The following is a 19,809-nucleotide window of genomic DNA, read 5'->3' on the forward strand; positions in this document are numbered from 1 at the left end:
TATGACATACTAAATCTTGCATTTTTTTTCTAGCCCGCTGAAGTCTATACTGGGCCAACATTAATTACCCCCAAGTCTTGGAACCTTGAGTTTACTGTAAGATTCTTCCGTTGAAGTTTTGTCCCTTCCCACTCATTTCACAACTGAATCAGTCCTGAGCGTGGGCCTTCACAGAGGAAGGTGTGACTACAATGATGAATCTGCTTGTGCTCAGCTGTTTTAGGTTCCAAATTATTTTGAGAATAGTAGAGAAAACAAATCTTCTGGCAGATAAAGTTGCACACATGTGATGCTAGCTTTGCCACATTAAAAAAAATGCAAGGCTATTAACACATCTTTGATGATAACATTGGATTAATAAAAAATAGTATCAATTAAAATATGCATGAGTTTCAAACAAGACTGAAAAGAATTCTAAGAAACAAGCTGAATGTTTAATCATTTTCTTTTAAAATTGTTTCACAATCATGTCAGCATATTTTTGTAGCTGATGTACAGCAACAGTAAACTTAAAATCTAGGAAGAATCTAAAAGACTAGGATGTAAATTTATTTCACTCTAAAATAAGAACTGCAGAAGTATATTCAAATTACCAGAAGGCAAAAAGAAGTCTGGATTGTGATCACCACAAAAGCATTAGCATGGCTGAATATGAGAATAATTTAAAATGAAACAAATGTAATATTTTCATATAAAAGCATTCCTATTCTCTGTAACTACATTTTGTTTTCCAATCATATTTGTTCAGAGCACTAAAGAAGCTATTTTAGCAGTTATAAATATTTAAGAGTAACTATTGTGATGTAATAGCAGAATTATTGGCATATATGCTGTCAATACATTTGCACTTATAGTGTATAATTGGTTAATCATGGATTAATTTGCTTCATATGTAAAATAACATATATATGCATTTTGCACAAAAATGTTTACATGAAGTATTTACAACTATAATTTACGATCACCTACAAAAATTAATCTGGCCAAACATGAATAAATAACTCAACCTAACATTGTTTAAATGAATATGGTATCATTTAAAACTAGAAAAAATAACAGGATATTTTTGATAGCCGATGCCAGGTTGGTGATAAAAGGATCTATATCCACTTTTATTTGAGTTTTTGGTGAAAAGGCAGACAGTACTGCACACTTACACAGCTATGCAAAAAAATATCAGTTTAAGTCTCCAAACATAATTAATATTGCATTATGCAAAATATGAATTGTGAAAAGAAAAATGTAATAGTTCTAAAGAATTTGACACTTGGGCCCATGCGGCGTGACCTAGAGGCTAAAGTCCTCGCCTTGAACGCCCCGGGATTCCATATCAGCGTCAGTTCTGATCCCGGCAGCTCCACTTCCCATCCAACTCCCTGTTTGTGGCCTGGGAAGGCAGTGGAGGATGGCCCAAAACTTTGGGACCCTGCACCCATGTGGGAGACCTGGAAGAGGTTCCTGGTTCCCGGCTTCAGATTGGCACAGCACTGGCCGTTGCAGTCACTTGTGGAGTGAACCATTGGACAGAAGATCTTCCTCTCTGTCTCTCCTCCTCTCTGTATATCTTACATTGTAATAGAAACAAATAAAGCTTTAAAAAAAAAGAATTTGACACTTTACTGTATAAAAATACTAAGTTCCACCTAACTTTAATAGCAAAAGACAATATATATGTTGTATACAAAACAGCTCATTGCTGTATGTTTCCCTGCACATATATAGTGTATAAAATATAAAATATTAACATGTAAAACATATTACATATTAGCTTAAAATTTAAACATGCAATTAAAAATGGAACTATGTTTCTGTGATTAATTTAGGAAACACTTAACTAGTATGTGAACCCCCAGGCAATTTAATGCCTGCTGCAGATGTTCATTGTGTTGAATATACAAAAATTTAGAAGGCCCACTTTTCATTATGCATCAATAATTTCAAAAATATATCAATTTACCTTATTTTGAATTAGATAGGCATGTTTTAACATCCAGGCACATTGAAGGCAGATACAGTAACATAAGAAAACATAAATTCTCTCCAAATAACCACAGGAAACTAAAGGGGAACATATGAGAAAATATTTGCTTTTAATACAATTTCACTTACTCATATATTTCATGTGGTATGCTACATAAAGACATGAAGCATGCTATACTATAAATTCAATTTTGAGTATAGAAAAACCTTCAGTATATGGCAAAATAGAAATAGTGATACCATTCATAGTATTGTTTTTCTTTGTACATCTGTCTTGTATGTTCTTGGCCTAAATAAAAGACAACTGGAAAGAAAGTGGATCTATCAATTATGTCTTCTCTATAAAAGACCCAATGAAATACACTAGAAAAAGAAACTTGAAGGATCCGGGAGCCCCAAGAGTAGTTAGTAATGGGAGGATAGGGGTCTTTCATCTAGGGGACTGACCAAGGACATGTTGGAACACAGCAGGACCTGTCCAGATGCTGTCTGTACAGCTCCACCTAACAGGTGGGCAGATGGAAGCAGAGCTGACAGTGCTTCTCACTTTGGGACCTGTGATGTCCTAAAGTCCCTGAGAGACTTCCAAGATGGGTTACTTGAATCTTACTAGAACAAGGATTTTGAAATCCTTGAAGACATCAGAGGAGGAGCAGCTGGTCACCTTAAGATGGAGATCTGATGAGTTAATCTGCAAAAGCCACAGTCAGATATGTGAAATGCACACAAGGGCTTCCTTCTCAATGCACTGCGGAGCTAAGACTCAGGTACCAGATGGTACAGCACACATTTACTCAGAACAGAAAGTCTCCACTTCCCTATTGGACCTGGACCACGGAGTGCAGACTAATACAAGTTTGGAATGATTACTTACAATTTATTAGACTCCAGGAAAAGCCAGACTTTATTTTTGTGTTTGTATGTACTTATTTGAAATCCTGAGTGATGGAGGAAGTGGAAGAAGGGGAGGGAGACAAATGGCTTCAACAGCCATGTTGGTTCATGCCAAGCCAGAAAGCAGAAGCTTCATTTTGCTTTCCCACATGGGGTGGGGGGGGGGGGCTGGGACCCAAGTATTTAAGCCATAATGCAGTGAGTGTCTTTCCAACTGCCTTAGAACGAAACTGGATCAGTAACAGAATACCCTGAACTTGAAACGCATTTTCCAGGTTACAGCCATGAATCTTTATGATGATGAGATTATGTTCTGCCAAATGTGTCCTCAACGAATTTCATCATTGTGCAAACAACCTTACATGCGCACAAACCTAGAGGGCAGAGTCTGCTGTGCATGTGGGTTTTTTGGTAATAGTTCACTGTTTCTAGACTACGAACCTGTACAGCATCAACTGTCCTGAATATCAAAGGGAACTTAGAACAACTATTTATGTATATAAGCCAAAAAGACACCAGTAAAATTAAACCCTTGACTTTTTCAGTTTCTTGTGGAACAACCATCATATATGATGCCCTAGTCCTAAAGGCTGTTGCCATGAATGACCATGAGACAGAGGTAAATACTGAAGACAACTATAGGTACAATAGCCTGGACCAGATCTGAAAACATCAGATATCATCATCAGTAACCTACAGGGTCCTGTATAACACAAAACATGCAAGTGAGACCAATGGAGACTTCCTATGTCTCAACTTCATACAGAAATGATGTTCACGGTCACCTATCATGTCAATTCTGAGCTTACACTGATTGGATTACACTAGTTCCAGGCGTTGTTAGATTTTAGTTCACGTTTTTTGACAAAGAATAATCATTTAATTAGCTAACTCTAATCTTAGAAGGTATGTAATAAGAACTCAAATTATTTCTGGATGTAAAAAAATATAATATTATTATTGGTACAAATAAAAAATGCACCATGAAGAGAATGACTCCTGGTTTCCTTTAAAGTTTTTACTTTATTTCTACATGTTTTGGGACACAAAAATAAAGGCAGAAATATCTGGAGGAGAGGTGTTGATTTGGTCACCCATGCATGGAACTTACCTTGCAGTGACATGTAAAGGAATTTAATAAATGTTAATAATGAATGATTGTGAAGATGTCATTTATAATGTTACAGTCCAGGAAACTTGAACATAATTATAAAATGCTAATTCCCAATGTATTTTTCAAGGGAAAATGCTCATAAAGAAGTATTTTCACATGATCTACTATTCCACCATGCTTCTGATGTGGTCTTAACGTCTGAATGTTGAAAGGTTGGCTTCCAAATACCATCTATCACAGCTACTGAGGGATTTTTGCATCTGAAAATCATGAGGCCTTTTCAAACGGAGAGTTTACATTGTTTAATGGAGATTGGAGGAAAGCAGTTTTATGCCCAGGCACAGAACTTCAGATGACCAGGTCATACAAAGGAAACTTTTTTATTAAGTCATTTCTAGAAGTCTTAAGACACCCTTTTCATTGAACTGATCACCTCAAGAATATAATAGTATGAAAGTCACCTCTAAACAGCATTAAAGAATCCTTCATCCCCTCGGAGAATTGCTTGTCGTTTTGTTTTCCAACTTCAAAGTTGGCAGAAAATGTTTACCTTTTTGCAGCACATGCAAAACCCCCAGAATAGGCAGGAGTATGAACAAACATGCAAAATTAATTTGAACTAGACAGCCCTGAAATTTCCTTGAAAGCTGACCACATTCGTGAATGAAGAATCAAAAACAAAGTACTGAGAATGGTTGCTATCTCATTAAGTTGTATTGAAGAAGATAAAGGAAAAAGTGGTTTCTGTCCACTAGAAGGTGCTCTGCTCTGAATTATCTGTTCCAGTAAATACCATACTTTTGATCTTTATATCAGACTAAGAAGCGCCCAATATTCAAACTTCAAATTTAGCCACCAAGAGTCAAATGTAAATACAAAAAAATAAAACACTCCATGCTATAGGAATGACAAAGAGGAAATGTACACAACTATTTTCTCAGGCATTTAACCATTAGAGCTTGGAGATGAAAGAGCAGCGGTGTCAATAATATGTCTACAGTTTATATCACAAAATCAGGATATAAGGAAATTATTAGTGTCTCATAGTCTCATCGATATACAGAAAAATAATGAAGACCAGTTACCATGTGCTATGCATACAAAGGGGCTTAATTTATATTTGTCCTAAATAAATCAATTTATAAATTTTGAGAGCTTGCCACTTGCATTGTAATTCTTTGGGGAAAAAATATTTTAATGATTAATGGGGAAAAAAGTCATGGAAGGGTGAACCCTGAGTAAACACTGCCTGATACTGAAAACACTTAAAATAGGCAGCCACTCTACCATTTCTTAAACAAAACTTTTAGTTTCAACATTAGTATTTATTATTTTAAGCTAAGTCTAGGCATGAAGCCTCTAAAAGTTTCTGAATGGGTAACTAAGACTTAAAAACAGAACTAGGGAGTTTCTATATTGTTTTCTGTCATCGATGCATGCATTTTATCATTTAAAAAGTAGTAAGTATTTCTTTTTTTTTTTTAGTGAATTCATTTTATTATATCCATATGCTAGAGTGGCAATTCATTTTCCTCTGGTCTAAGTAAAAACAGAAATCATCAATAATATGGATTTAGAATATGTATATTTTCTTGATTTCAAATGTTTAAAATGCACTAAAGGGCCAATTGTTTTAAAATTCAAAGACATTATTTAGAAGGGCATACCTTGATTACAATATGATATTTGGGAGAATAAAATGTAGAAAGGAGAGAAAGTCATTACGTTTCTACGTGCGTGGGTCATATATGCCACAGAAAGAAGAGAGAATCAACATAACTTAGCCAGCTTATATTGGTCTTTTTTTTTCTATAATTTATTAGAACTTACAGTTTCCTGAATTTGCAAATCAGGGCATCCAGATGCAGTATTGCAGCTAAGACAAGGTTCAGACAAAAATGGCAACATTTGCTGAGTTCAATGAGATTGCAAAAGACTTTCACAAATCTTATCCTTTAGGCTTTGAGTATTTATATGTCTACGATGCAACAGTTAAAAATAATTTGCTGATAGATTAAAACACAGTAGCCAAATATATTTTAATAAGATAACAAAGATCCCATTAAATTAAAGAATACACATTCAAGAAATTTAAGCAGGGACAATTTCTTGCTGAAATTTTGCTGGTAAAAATAGTTAACCCTTAGACTTTTGGGGTCCTGGGGTGTGATGTCATCCTTCAAATAACAACGATCTTAGGAAAATATGGTGAAATCAGCTTTTCTTGCAGAACGTAACGTCACACTAAATATTTTCCTCAGGTGACTTTAAGAAAGTCGGGGGGTGGGGGCAAGAGCCCCTGTGCAGAGTGACCTCTGTTTGAAACGTTTGCTTAGTGATCTCGAAAGCAGTGCAACAGGCAGTGACACCTGCTCTCAACATGTAGGTCTGGGCCAGGCAGAGGCCAGGGGCCAGGAACTCCACCTTGGTCTCCTACACGGCCCTCCTGCTATGTGCAGCAGCAAGATTAGATATCCAGAGGGTAGCTAAGACGAGACACCTGCACTCCCCCCACCGCCGGCCCCTGCTTGGTCTTAACTGTCTTAAAAGAACAGAAACTGCTCTCCAGCTAGAAGGGTGCACAGCATTTCTCATATTGAAAGAATGGGTTACTCTATGTGTTCTTGAGGAAACGTCTGCCATTCTTAAAGAACAAGAACTAAAGCAAATAGAATTTTCAGCTGCTATGAGTCTGAGTCTGGTTCAAGGGAATGGCAATATATTGTGAAAATTAATGGGGCCTCTTGTGACTTAAGGATAAGGTCATAAATCACTTTGGAACATAATATTGTGTATTGAAAAGTGCCTAATTCTGTATATTTATGAGTTGAAGAGGTGCTGGAGAGCAAACAGTAAATGAATAGAACAGTAACAAAATCAATATGAATATTGATTTCCTGACCTTTTGGGGGGAGCCCTACAGTACATTTTTCCCATTTAGTCAGGTTTAAATGATCTCCAAGAAGACTTTCATCAGGTTTCCTATAATGGTCTGACACCCAAATACATTTTCAAGTGGACAACTCTCATTATTAAATACCCCTTCTACCAGTGGCCCGGATAAAACATATAAAAATACATTTCTTGCAGCTATACAGTATACCTATTTATACATTTACTTGGGTTATTTTATTTTTAGCAACTGATTATGCCTAGCTCAATGTTAGAAAATAACTTGTACAAAAGCTCTTCTTGGGGAAAAAATGTAGAAACGTAATTCACCTGTTCACATATCAATGGATCTGACATTAGATAAAGTTCATTCTAAACCAGTACACACTATGATTGACGTATTTGGGTTGAGCTTCTTTGGTAGAAGAAAATAGAAACAGTCCCCGAAAAGGCTTGGTTATTTCCCCAAATCCTGTTTGCCAGAAAGTCTGCTTTCTGTCCATCATCCTGTTAGGACATAGCGCTGGAATCATCAATCCTATTTCAAAGATCTACTGGGCACAGACATAGGCCTTCTTAAACAATAGTGAAAACTGAAATTAGTCAAGTACATACACTCCTGAGAGAGAGAGAGTAGTCCAGAATTAGGAGTTGACCACATCAGAAAAAGAGATCAAGTTATGTTAATAACAGAATAAACAAGAACAGATTCACACCACTCTTACGAAGACGGAATCCCTGGAAATAGAAGTCCTGTACTTAAAAATAATTAGCACTCACACGGACAAGCTAAGGCTGAAGGCACATGTCATACACTGAGCTAATCTGATAGACCACTTGGCTGATCGGTTCTGGGATGTGCTTCACAGCCAAATGGTCAGATCAATGGAAGCAGAGATCAGATGCAAAGTTCAGTGTCACAGCTTCCTCTCTTACCTTCCGCTGAGGAGGAAGCCGATAACCACTGCCAGCAAAAGGACTCCCACGGTCACAGACACAGCAATTATAGGGATCTGGCTCTGATCGCTGGATGCTGCAACTGCTGACAGGAGACACAGAAAATGGAGCTTGTGGTTAGAATGAACATGTGGATCCAAAATAAGAGTTGTCCGATAGCTGATAACCAATTCATGGTTTAAGCCCTTCACTCACACTTGGCTGAACTTTTCCGCTAACATTCTTTCTTTAAAATTGTGTAATTGCAAAGTCATTTTTAGGAGAGATTATTTACACTCCAAATTTTAAAAAAACTCACTAAATTCAGTGATTATTTCATTGTCTTCATAAAGAATGAATGTATATTGTTTACACAGTTTTCATCTACAGGCCTTTCAACTGCAAGACAAAATGGAATTCCTGCTTAAATTTGCCCAAGAAGGAGGTGTTAGGTACATGGAATTTAACAATGTTTAGGTTTTACATGTTGCAGTTGTGTGGGAAAAAAATGAGATTAAGTCAGATAGGATTCCTTCCCCACAGACATAGTTTGAAGTCCAAATAATGAGACTAAGAACTCAATGAAGGTGAATATATCATATTGTTATTCTTAACGTAATTTAACAGAATATGTAGTTCCAAATACAACATAATCAGTATAATCTTTTTTTATATAAACATCAAAGCATGCATCTTGAAATCCACGCAGTCTTCATTTAGGTCAGCTTCACTTACATCACATTTTTAAAATCAAGAGGATTTTGGTTAAAATTTCTATATTTTAATGACGTAATTTATATAATAAAAGAAACATGATATGAACATGATTATTTGTATCTAAGTAAGCAAATGCATTTCTCGTACTGATAAGCAATCCTGATTAAAACAGGAAACATCTAATTACAATAAATTCTACTAATAGTTTCAAGAATTCATTAATTGAATATCTGTATATTTCTTGCCTAAAGACACAGCCATTCTGATAAGTGCAGAGTGCTGTTAGTTCACCTGCACCAGACCAACTTTTAAGTAAGCAGAATTAACAACAGAACATTGTCCATGTCTGGCTTTTGTAACTTCTTCCAAGATTTTATATCAACAACAGTTTGGGTTTCACAGTTCCCTTTCAATCTGATCAACTTCTCCTCAATTCTCATTTCTTATGAAATATTAATTGATTTGAAGGGCAAAGAGACAGATAGATAATTTTCTTCCAGTCCACAACAACCAAGATTGGGTCAGCCTGAAGCCAGGAGCCTGGAAACCCATCCAGTCTTGCAAGTGAGCAGCAGGAACTGAAACAGTTGAACCATTCTCAGGAAATTGGACCGGAATTGCAGAGCAGTGGGCACCTGACACAGGTACTCTGCTATGCAATGCTGGCAACCTCACGTGCCAGGCAACAATGCCAACCCCTTACTTCTCATCCTCCAAAACGGACTTGTTCTATGGCCACTTTATGGCCTTTGGAAACCTACGTAAAAAACAGACTAAATGAAACAATGATTTACAAATCTGTATTCCTACCTTCTCTTTGAGAAATTTACAGACAAATAATACTTTACCATGATTTTTCCTATTTTTCCAGTGCTGCCTACAGATTTAATTATTTGTGTAGTACAAATGAAGTGGAGAAAATTATTAAATTCTAAACTAAGAACACTTCTATCATTGGGGTTTTCTGTTTTATTTGTGTTTGCTTTAGTAGAACACATTCTTTCTGAAGAAATCTGTCCAGATTTGGTCCATAGAAGTTTGCTATTTTGAAATTGAGTGTTATTTTGAGTGGATTCAGACTGCTGCTGAATGTCTCTGGATATCTCTTAGTAACTGAAAAAAAAATCATCTCCCTAACAAATCCTTCTTATTTTCTATTTGGATTAATCCATTTCCACTGCCCATATTTAGAAATGTCATATATGACAGATAAAAGCAGTGAACTTTGAATGCCATGATCACATAAAACTGTAAAAACTTCTTTTACTTAACCCTACTGATAAAATCCTTCCTGCAATTTCTAAGACTTATTCATTCTAAACCATTCTCCAAAATAAAAAAATAAATAAATATATAAATAAAAATGAATGTCTTAGTGTTACAGCATTGCTGCAAACACAGCTTTGTGAAATTTTGTTTTGCTTCTTTGAATAAGAATTGCTAAGAATGATACAGCACTGCAGTTTTAATCAGCTGGGATTATTTTTAAAATTTATACTATATGAGTGAAAAAATTTTAAAAATGAAAACTCCCCTTTAGGAGAGAGTATTGTTTTCTGAAAGGCTGAAACTCTATCGTTTATATACATGAGAGTATATCTCTCTGGGGAGAAAGTTTCTTCATAACTAAACTTACCAGCATTAGTTCAACCTGATTAAAAACCAGGCCAAACATTCACTAAACACATGAGCCAAGGAGATTCTACAACCTTTTAGGATCACATTTCCTTCAATTTTCAAATAGGTTTAATCTCCTTAGACCCCTGTATTTCTGGTAAGATCAGTGATTACATAAAAGCAATTTGCAAAGTGCCTCAACTACTGCCAACTTAAATAAACAGTAGGTATTAGGTCTACTCAACTCCAAGTTTATTTACTATCCTTATTATCTGTCAGTATACTTATCTTCTGATGGCCAGCATTATTAAACTCTGAAATTTGTCTTGCCATCTTCTGCTTTGAACTGAATGCAAGGTTTGACATATACTATTTGACATATATCATACATACATGATATAATTTGATATGCAGTTCATCTTACCTTGTACATAAAATATGTAATGTGATCAAGGTGAACTGACACCTCATCCTCAAGATACTCACTTCCTGCTCTTTATTTTATTAGGCAACATGTTCCCCCCTTTTCATTTTTCCTTTCCTGAACCTGTGGGTTCTGTTGGAGCCGCGTCTTCCTCTCCTACCTTCTCTTCGTTTTCATGAGAGCTCATGCTAATGGTCCTCACTTCTCTCTCCTTCCTAATCTTTCTATTCTCTCTCCTTGACAACTCTTTGCTTGTAGTAAAATAAACGTCGGTCTCTGTACCTCCAACTACTATTTCTCTTAAGAGCAATACTTTGCTTTTTTGATAACAGACTGTTCTCTGCTTTATTGGGATTGTCACATAAAAACAGCACTTTAAAATTGACCCTTACACTACATCCACCCTGAAGGGTATGAACACAACATGTCAACAAATAAACATAAATCAAACCAATAACTGAAACTGACTTGCTATTTTCTGGCTCCTTTTAACCACCAATGGGTCTTTCTTAACCTTCATTTACTCACAACTTATTATTTTGTTTTCCCCATGCATCAGTTCCCCTCATCCAACAGTCATGAATTTGATTAAAATATTTCTAATCATTAACTACTTTATGAGCTAATTTCATCATTTACCATATTGTAAACATGTTGTGTATGACAAAATGAGCCTTCAGACACTCATTTATCCAAATTACTTGTTTTTTTTAATTAATGACAATATAGTCTTGGAAAATAGCTGAATGTGTGCTGCTGACTACTGAAAAGGCACGTTCCAAGCAATGGAACATGCTATCAATCACAGCTATAATTCTAGTATCATTTATTGCATAACAATGTTTATTGTTTCAAACCACTACACATTCACATCATACTTGGACATTTTGAGACAGTCTAGGTTGAAAACGCACACCTTTTCCCTTCACATATTTCCTACATTCTGTGCATGAACACAACAACAATCACTGGTTAACTTCCTTCATCTGGAGATCCTTACTAAGTTACAGCTTTCCAGAAATAATATTAGCATCTACAAGGAAGTAGAAACTTTGGAACCACGTTAGAAACCAGGTAACCACAAGAAAAGATGTTGAAACATTTTGGCTGCCAGGAAAATTCAACTTGAAGCCATGATGAGAGATCATGACACAGCAATCCAAAATGGATAACAAAGAAAAAAATACGAAAGCATCAAATGTTGATGAAGAAGGGGAGATATATTATTCATAGATTTCTTGTGGGAATGTAAAATAATGAGTGTGCTACAGAAAACAATTGGTAGTTCCTTTGACAACCAAGCAGTAATTATCACATGACCCAACAATTTTGCACTTGGTAATTTATTCCAGAAAAAATGAAAACTTACATTGGCTCAAAAATATATGTTCATGGCAGCTTTTAAAGAGCAAAAACTGAAAAAAATAAAACCTAGATATTATTCAACAGAATGACCAAATGTGTTAAGATGCTCTGAGACCAAGTCTGGTATGTATATCATGGAATACTATTAGGTTTAAAAAAATGAAGAAATAAAGAACTGTGATAGATACAAAAACCTGAAAAAATCTCCAGGAAATAAACCTAAAGAGAAACAAATTCAAAATATAATACCACCTCCCGAATTATTCAACAAATGAAACATTTCTGAAATATCAAAATGCAGGACAGGTGACTGGTTAGCAGGGGTTACTGGCAGACTAGGACTTACTCCCAAGGTGGTGAGGGCGGTTTTAAAGGCAAAACTTGAGAGCTTTTTAATGTTTGCTCAGTATGCTATCTTACAGCCACCGTAACACAGACAAGTGATCACCCTGTCACACCCATGTGTCAACAGACACCTTCATCAATATACAAAGAAGAATTAGCTAAGGTGATTTAAATCTGTGGGTTGCTTCACTGTCAATATCCTGGAGTAAATCTAGTTTTACAAAATGTTCCCATTAGGAAAAACTGAGCAATATATGCCAAATTTCTCTATTACACAAAATACTACGTGTGAATTTACTCTTAAATTCAAATTTTAAAATCATACCAGCATTATTCTTGAAGCCAGGTAATGCAGCTTTGACAATAAGAGTTAGAAAGGGCTGGTGCTGTGGCCCAGTGGCTAATCTCTGACCTAAAAGCACCAGGATCCCATATGGATGCTGGCTTGTGCTCTGGCTGCTCCACTTCCCATCCCGCTCCCTGCTTATGGCCTGGGAAGCACCTAATTGTAAAACAATATTCTTGTCCTTAAATACCGGAAAAACGAAATAAGCTTTCCTTAGTAAAATGTCCCAATAAAGACAGGAGTCTTCACTATTTCTACCAAAGAAAAATCCGCTGAATACATTTTGGGAAAATTAAAATCACCTATAATTGCATACTTCATGCATTGTAACATTAGGAGAACTTGTTGGGGGAAAAATAATATCTATGTATATCCATATTATATATAGATATGCTATATCTATATCTATATATTATTATATATTATTATGTATAGATATAGCTATAGATATATAGATATATAAAGAGATACACATGTGTACAGGTGTGCATATAAGTATGTATTTAAACATGAGAAGAATTAAATTGTCACACATTAATTTTCCAGTGAAATAATGAAATTTATTTTAGTGAATAAAATAATGAAGAGTCACAAAGACCACACTGATAACAGTCAAATTAAAGGTCTGTCACACAAACAGAGCCTAATTTCTGACTTGAGGTCTAAGCTGAATTGCAATTGTTGATCAGGTTTGACTCCCTGAGACTATGCAACTTGAGAAAGAAGGGAGGGTACCCTGCAGGACTCATTCATCCACAGTACTCCGGGTGAAAACTCTAGTCACTGACTGGGGATAAATAAAAAATGCCTTTAAATTAAATAAAGTTATTCAAAACTGGTTTTTTTTTAAGATTTATTTTTATTATTTTTTTTATTGGAAAGGCAGACATACAGAGAGGAGAGACAGAGAGGAAGAGCTTCCGTCCCATGATTCACTCTCCAAGTGAGCACAACGGCCGATGCTATGCCGATCCAAAGCCAGGAGCCTCTTCCGGGTCTCCCACGTGGGTGCAGGGTCCCAAAGCTTTGGGCCGTCCTCGACTGCTTTCCTGGGCCACAGGCAGGGAGCTGGAAGGGAAGCGGGGCTGCTGGGATAGAACCGGCGCCCATAAGGGATCCCGGGTGTGCAAGGCGAGGACCTTAACCACTTGTGCCACCGCGCCGGGCCCACCTCAAGCATATTTTAAGATACTAGATATGGTTTTGTTCCCAGAGTTGCCAGGTTGCATAAACAGTACATATACATCCATAGAGTTCACACCAACATCCATAAACAGCATCAAGACCTATTACAATGGCCAGTGCAGGTTACGCATCTTTTGCTTTAAATCCATTTTGGGTTCAAAGACAAAGACTAAATAATTAATTAGCAAGATTATGGGAATTTTCTGAATATTCTAGTCTTCTAAAATCCGAAACAAAAGTTTTCCAAATATTATTAATGATTCAAATGTTACTGCCTCCAATTAGATCCCAGCTGTGAGCCTTTGGTTTTTAATAAAATTAACCCATCATTATTCAAGATGGCACACTTGGCTATTTAAGATTCAGCTGAAGACCACATTGGGAACCACCCATTCATTTTTTATATAACAGAGATTATTTTCTCTGGCCCATGTTTTGGTGAACGGATTAATCTACCATCTGGCAACAATTTGAGTTCTGGTTGTTCTGCCTCTGATCCAGTTCCATAGTAATGGCCCTAGAAATCAACAAAACATTTGGTCCCTGCAACCCACACGGGAGATCCAGAAGAAGCGCCTGGTTCGCGGTTGCCGCCTGGCTCCCACCTGGCCATGGCAGCAAGGTGGAGAGGGAAGCAGTGCGTTGAAGTTCCTCTCTGTTTCGCCCTCTGGCTATCATTCTTTCAAAACACCTTAATAGATTTTCTACCTAATTCCATCAAACATGCCTTTTGTAACATTCATTACATCCTGATTTTCCAAAGGATCATCATACATGGACTAAATAGAATTTTTACATAGACATTTTTATTGATTCCACCACTTAGAAAGTTAACTGCATAACTTGGATCTCATGGTGATTATCAAAACCGACACATGCATTTTTTTTCTTCATTTGAACAGTATTATATTTTATATGAGTGCTTTAGAAGTTATATACACCCATTTAATATTTTACAATATTTGTGCTATTTCTTTTTCTTTTTAAAACACATCTTTTTAAAAATTTTTATTAGCACAATGCAAATAGATCAAATACAATTCTAATATATTTATTCTCTTTTCTTACTCTCATCAATTCCCTTCCATTAAAAAAATAGTCCATTTTTCAAAAAACATAGTAAATTTTACAATCACAGGCTGAAGTTGCCACTAACCATAACATTCAACATGTAAAATATATAAAGATTGCAGTTCCACAGGAGTGCATAAACGCTGACTAACAATCACAGCAAATCTACCATCCACTCTTACATCTATTAGTAAGTCAAGTTCTTCAAGTCTTTTTCCACTGCTACTTTGATGCATGGCCCTTAATGACAAGTACATAATATAAATATTCTGTTGGATTTTAAATCTAAAGCAGAAAGGTGTTTATATCATTTTGGGGAAATGATGGGGCACCAAGAGCAGGCTTCAGAATGCTTCCCAGATTCCCCCCTGAAAGACACTGTCAGAGATTCAGAAGTTGTTAAGAAGTCAGAGTGGCTCCCAAGGGTACCTTTTTCTTACCAAACTCAGTACTCTTGTTCATTCCCTGTGGAATTTTCCAGTAAAGACTAAACTTCGTAACACAGTTCAATAAGCACAAAGTTAATGGCAATAATTCAATAAAGCATGGCAGCAGTAGGAAGAAAGCCTTTTAAAGTAAGGTTAAAACATCGTGAAGGATCTCCTGATGGACCATGTCCGGGTCGGCTAAACGCGATGAGGAGCAGGATGGAAGTGCTACGCCACAGACCGACCGTGAGCGTATGACAGGTGCTTCCTACCCAAAGCGGCTGTGCGTGGGAGACAGCGGGAGAGCGAGGCCGACACAGGGCCCTGGGAGGGTATTGATCTGCGCCCTGGGAGGGTATTGATCTGCTGAATCTCCTGGTAACCTTTGCAGAGAGACATGAGCTGACAGTAATGAAAATGACTTACACACTGGGACGGTTTCAAACTCGAATCTTCGACTGAAGACCCCGTAGCCTGCTGCCGTACGCGCTCGGATTTGGAAGACATACACCGAGGCTGGCTTCAAGCCTTCTGCAGTAACGCTTGTCTCTTTAGATTTGATGATCGTGTAGCTGCTTTCTTGGTCCTTGAGTTACAAAGGGATACAGAGAAAAAAGTCAACATGGGAGTTTCCAATGGAGGCAAATGTTAGAACCACAAGATTACAAACCAGAAACCTCTGTCAATTAGCACAGATTTTTTCTTTTTTTTTAGGACAAAAAAGCTGAGTGTCCCATGTGTGCTATTTATACAAAATCTTAAAGTTTTTTTCTAGAAACTAAAATGATAATGCCATGTTTGCCACCCATCTACCATACTCACTTCTGGCAAAAAACAGACTCCTAAAACTTTGAAATAACAATTCTGCGGGTGTTTTAGAGATGTTTTCTTTAATGTGACTGGTGTACTTGCTGTCCTTAGAGTGTATCTAGTATGATGTCAGTTCAGGGAAAGCTGACAGTCTCTCACGTGCTGCCAGATGAGACTTCCTTCTTTAAAACCGGTGAATTCACTTCATAATTATATTTAAGGATCAGGAGAAGACATTAGGAACTTCGAGGGACTTTAACTCATTAGGCTTAAAAAAAGAGGGCTAATAAAAACACGCAAATAACCCAGATCTTTTTTTTTTTCCTCTTTTAAAAATATCCACCATAAATGGGAACAGGACTAGGAAAACAGTGCATGGGGAAATAGTAGGGAAAAAAAAAAAAACCACATTGTGAAGACAATTTTAGAAACTCCAAGAATGTCTTCTACTTTGATGGCCAATAACAGAATAACCATCCTCCGCTGCTCATTGTGTCTGACTTGAGGGTTGACACAGAAATTCCACGCGAAAACCCAGCAGGCCCATTTGCACTGATTCCTCAGTGCTCCTGGCCGTGAAACCGAGGAAGAAATCCATGGAGGTGTGATTAAAACAAGGCATGCAACGCATACGGAAACAATTTATAAACTGAAATGTGATTTCATTTCATACTTATTTTATTTTCTCAGCATTTTTTAAGTGGACCCATCAATGCTGACATCAACTACTCTGAATACCACCACCAATCCTACCTAAAAATACATAACCTGTATTCTTTTTCAAAGTAAACTTACGGGGCCCAGCGCCATAGTGTAGTGGTTAAAGTCCTCGCCTTGCACGCCTGGGATACCATATAGGCTCCCGGTTCTAATCCCTGTGACCCTGCTTCCCATCCAGCTCCCTGCTTGTGGCCTAGGAAAGCAGTTGAGGACGGCCCAAAACCTTGGGACCCTGCACCTGCTTGGGAGACCCAGAAGAGGCTCCTGGCTCCTGGCTTCGGGTTGGCTCAGCTCCAGCCATTGAGGCCACTTGGGGAGTGAATCATTGAATGGAAGATCTTCCCCTCTGTCTTTTCTCCTCTCTGTATATCTGACTTTCCAATAAAAATAAATAAATCTTAAAAAAAATAAACTTATGATTCCTCATTTATTGCACCAACATATGAAATTATCTCTGAGAGAGAAATACGTCCAAAATCTTCTTTAAAGAAGTAAATACTAATTCCAAAACCAAATATTCCTCATTCTTTTGGGGTAAATGAGTAATCTTTAGGTTTTAACGAGAAGATTGAATCAAGTGTCAAAGAGTTTTACGAAAGACTTCCAGAAGGAATTAAATTCTCAAAAACTTCAAGTGTATGCCAATAATTTTCTCCTTTCACTACATTTATTGTCTATTAGCCTATACTATTAGATCTTTTCCATTCAACAGTAAAAGCGTAATATTTTTATGTTTCCCCTAAGACATGTAAGAAGTTCCCATAACATATGAAGTGCCGTAGGAAAGCTAAAGCTTATCAATAAACAAGCCTGATGATGCCTGTATTACTTCTCAATGTTAGAATTCAATATTATTTCTAAGTTACATAATTTGATGTTAGCTTTGAGTACAGAAATATTGTGTCTGTAGGAAATTTTCAACGCCTTTGTTGATATTATTCCTATTTATTTATTGATTGGATGATTTTAAAGATTTATTTTTTTTGAAAAGGTAGATAAGCAGAGAGAAGGAGACAGAGAGAGAAAGATCTTCCATCGGCTGGTTCACTCCCCAAGTGCTTCCTCCAGGTCTCCCACATGATGCAGGGTTCCAAGTTTTTGAGTCATCCTCTACTGCTTTCTGAGCTGGAAGGGAAGTGGAGCAGTTGGGACACAAACCAGTGACCACATGGGATCCTGGAGCATGCAAGGCGAGGATTTAGGTACTAGGCTTTTGCACCAGGTCCCTATTCCTTTTTATTTAAAACATTTTAAACAGTTGGAAATTTGCTCAAAAGTAAAATATATGATTCTGATACATTTGACACCATAATGATTTTGATATAAAATACTAACATTTATGGTGTAAAATAGGAATTATTTTTTAAAAGAAAATGAAATAGGAACAGCATCATTAGAACATCAGTAACACAGTAGGTGTTCATGGATGTCAGTGCAGAATTCTGAGCATCACTTTACGCCCCTATAACATGGAAGTGTGTTGCTCAATCGTAACGGGGAAATGACACCGAGTTAACTTATAGAGCTGAAGGCACCTGCTCCACAATGTGGTAGCTTGTAGCTGAATTGGTTGATTCATAACTGCATATCGTGGTGGTAGAAATTCCAATGAAAAGTAATAATCAGGGGCCAGCCTTGAGGTTCAGTAAATCAAGCAGGTGCCTCTGATGACATCATCCCACAGTTGACCTATTTAGACTCAGCAACTCAGCTTTCCATCGTTTCCCAGCTTCAGCCTCTGGGAAAGCCGTGGGTGATGGCTCCAATCCTTAGGCCCCTGGTACCCACATGGGAAACCTGGATGGGAATTCCAGGCTCTGATGCCAGCCTAGCCTAACCCCAGCTTTAGAGGCATCTTGGGGAGCAAACTGGTGAATGGAACATGTCTCGCTCTCCTTTTCTCTCACTGGCTTTCAAACATGTTTTTAAGTAAACCTTCTTTAAAAAGAGAAAAGTGAATATCGAAATCAGAATGCTCTCCTTGAAAGAGTGCATGATTAAATATCAACTGAAAATATTACACAACATGCCGATTTCATAATTAATGTTTATATATTTTGCCATTGTTAGACTCTAATTTTACATTGTGTCTCTGTTTTAGCTGTCTACTAGAGAAGAGAATTTAGCCAAGCATGTGAAATGATGAACGTCGCTGAACTGACAGTGGGGGCAATGAAAATGTCTTCCTGAATGTGCATCTATCCCACTCTGTTAATGCTCTCACCTGTTATAATTTTCTCTATCGTGCAAGCCCTTCTTACACATCGGCAACACCCACAGCTGCCCGGCTGCCAAGTCCTGGCTCAGGGCAGTGGCTTTTGCTGCATGACCCTCCAGCAGAGCATGGGAGCTGCATTCCCCAGCTGCTGAGCAAATGGCGCTGCCATGTGGGCAGGGGAGGAGGGCCTGTGCAGCAGCCAGCTGGCACAAGCTGCTGAAGGGCAGCTTCTTCCTTCCTCCGCCGTTAATTAAGAGATGGCAAAGAGCCCATCACCACGCTGGAGCAGAGAGGCCCACCGACCTCTGTTAGAGCTGGGCCATGGAAGGCAGCGATGCTACTTGGCAAATGCATGTGCCCTGGAAAACACCGCCACCTGGGTTTGGCCAAAAGCCATCTAGTAAAATGGGTGCTGTCTGCAATGTTCAACACGAGAGATCTACCCGGCTCCCCTTAATGCATGATATAAAAGCTCATGATCCCATTTTGCTTTTCTGAGATCCTAAAAAATATTTTCAAGTAAAATATTTAAATATACAGACCTTGACAAAAAGGTCTGAAAATTAGCATATTAATGTAGAAAGGAAAACAATGACCAAAATGAGTTAACAATTTCCACCAGGATAATCTGTTATGTAAACTTTTTGTTCCTTTTTACATATCTAAGAGGCAATTTATATAAAGAAACTTTTTTTCTCAAAAACATTTTTTCCTTACTGAGTTACACAAATAAGATGTAGTATAATG

General features: G+C 37.3%; 1 protein-coding gene across 9 annotated transcripts in view; it reads right to left on the reverse strand.

Moving 5' to 3' along the window:
* EPHA5 (EPH receptor A5) overlaps positions 1-19,809 on the reverse strand; it is a 325,738-nt gene that overhangs the window by 63,452 nt on the left and 242,477 nt on the right. For 4 of the 9 annotated variants that reach the window (XM_040967111.1, XM_040967109.1, XM_040967113.1 and 1 more), the window contains 2 exons: positions 15,741-15,900; positions 7,817-7,922 (listed from right to left, as the gene is read on the reverse strand). In XM_040967111.1, coding sequence (XP_040823045.1) covers positions 7,817-7,922; positions 15,741-15,900 — 266 coding nt within the window. Of the gene's footprint in view, positions 1-7,816; positions 7,923-9,175; positions 9,186-15,740; positions 15,901-19,809 lie in introns of all 9 variants that reach the window. The other 5 variants (XM_040967116.1, XM_040967115.1, XM_040967112.1 and 2 more) reach the window with 3 other exon arrangements.

Source organism: Ochotona curzoniae, unplaced genomic scaffold (genome assembly GCF_017591425.1).
Source record: "Ochotona curzoniae isolate NIBS_2020 unplaced genomic scaffold, NIBS_Ocur_1.0 scaffold_4506, whole genome shotgun sequence".
NCBI lineage: Eukaryota > Metazoa > Chordata > Mammalia > Lagomorpha > Ochotonidae > Ochotona > Ochotona curzoniae.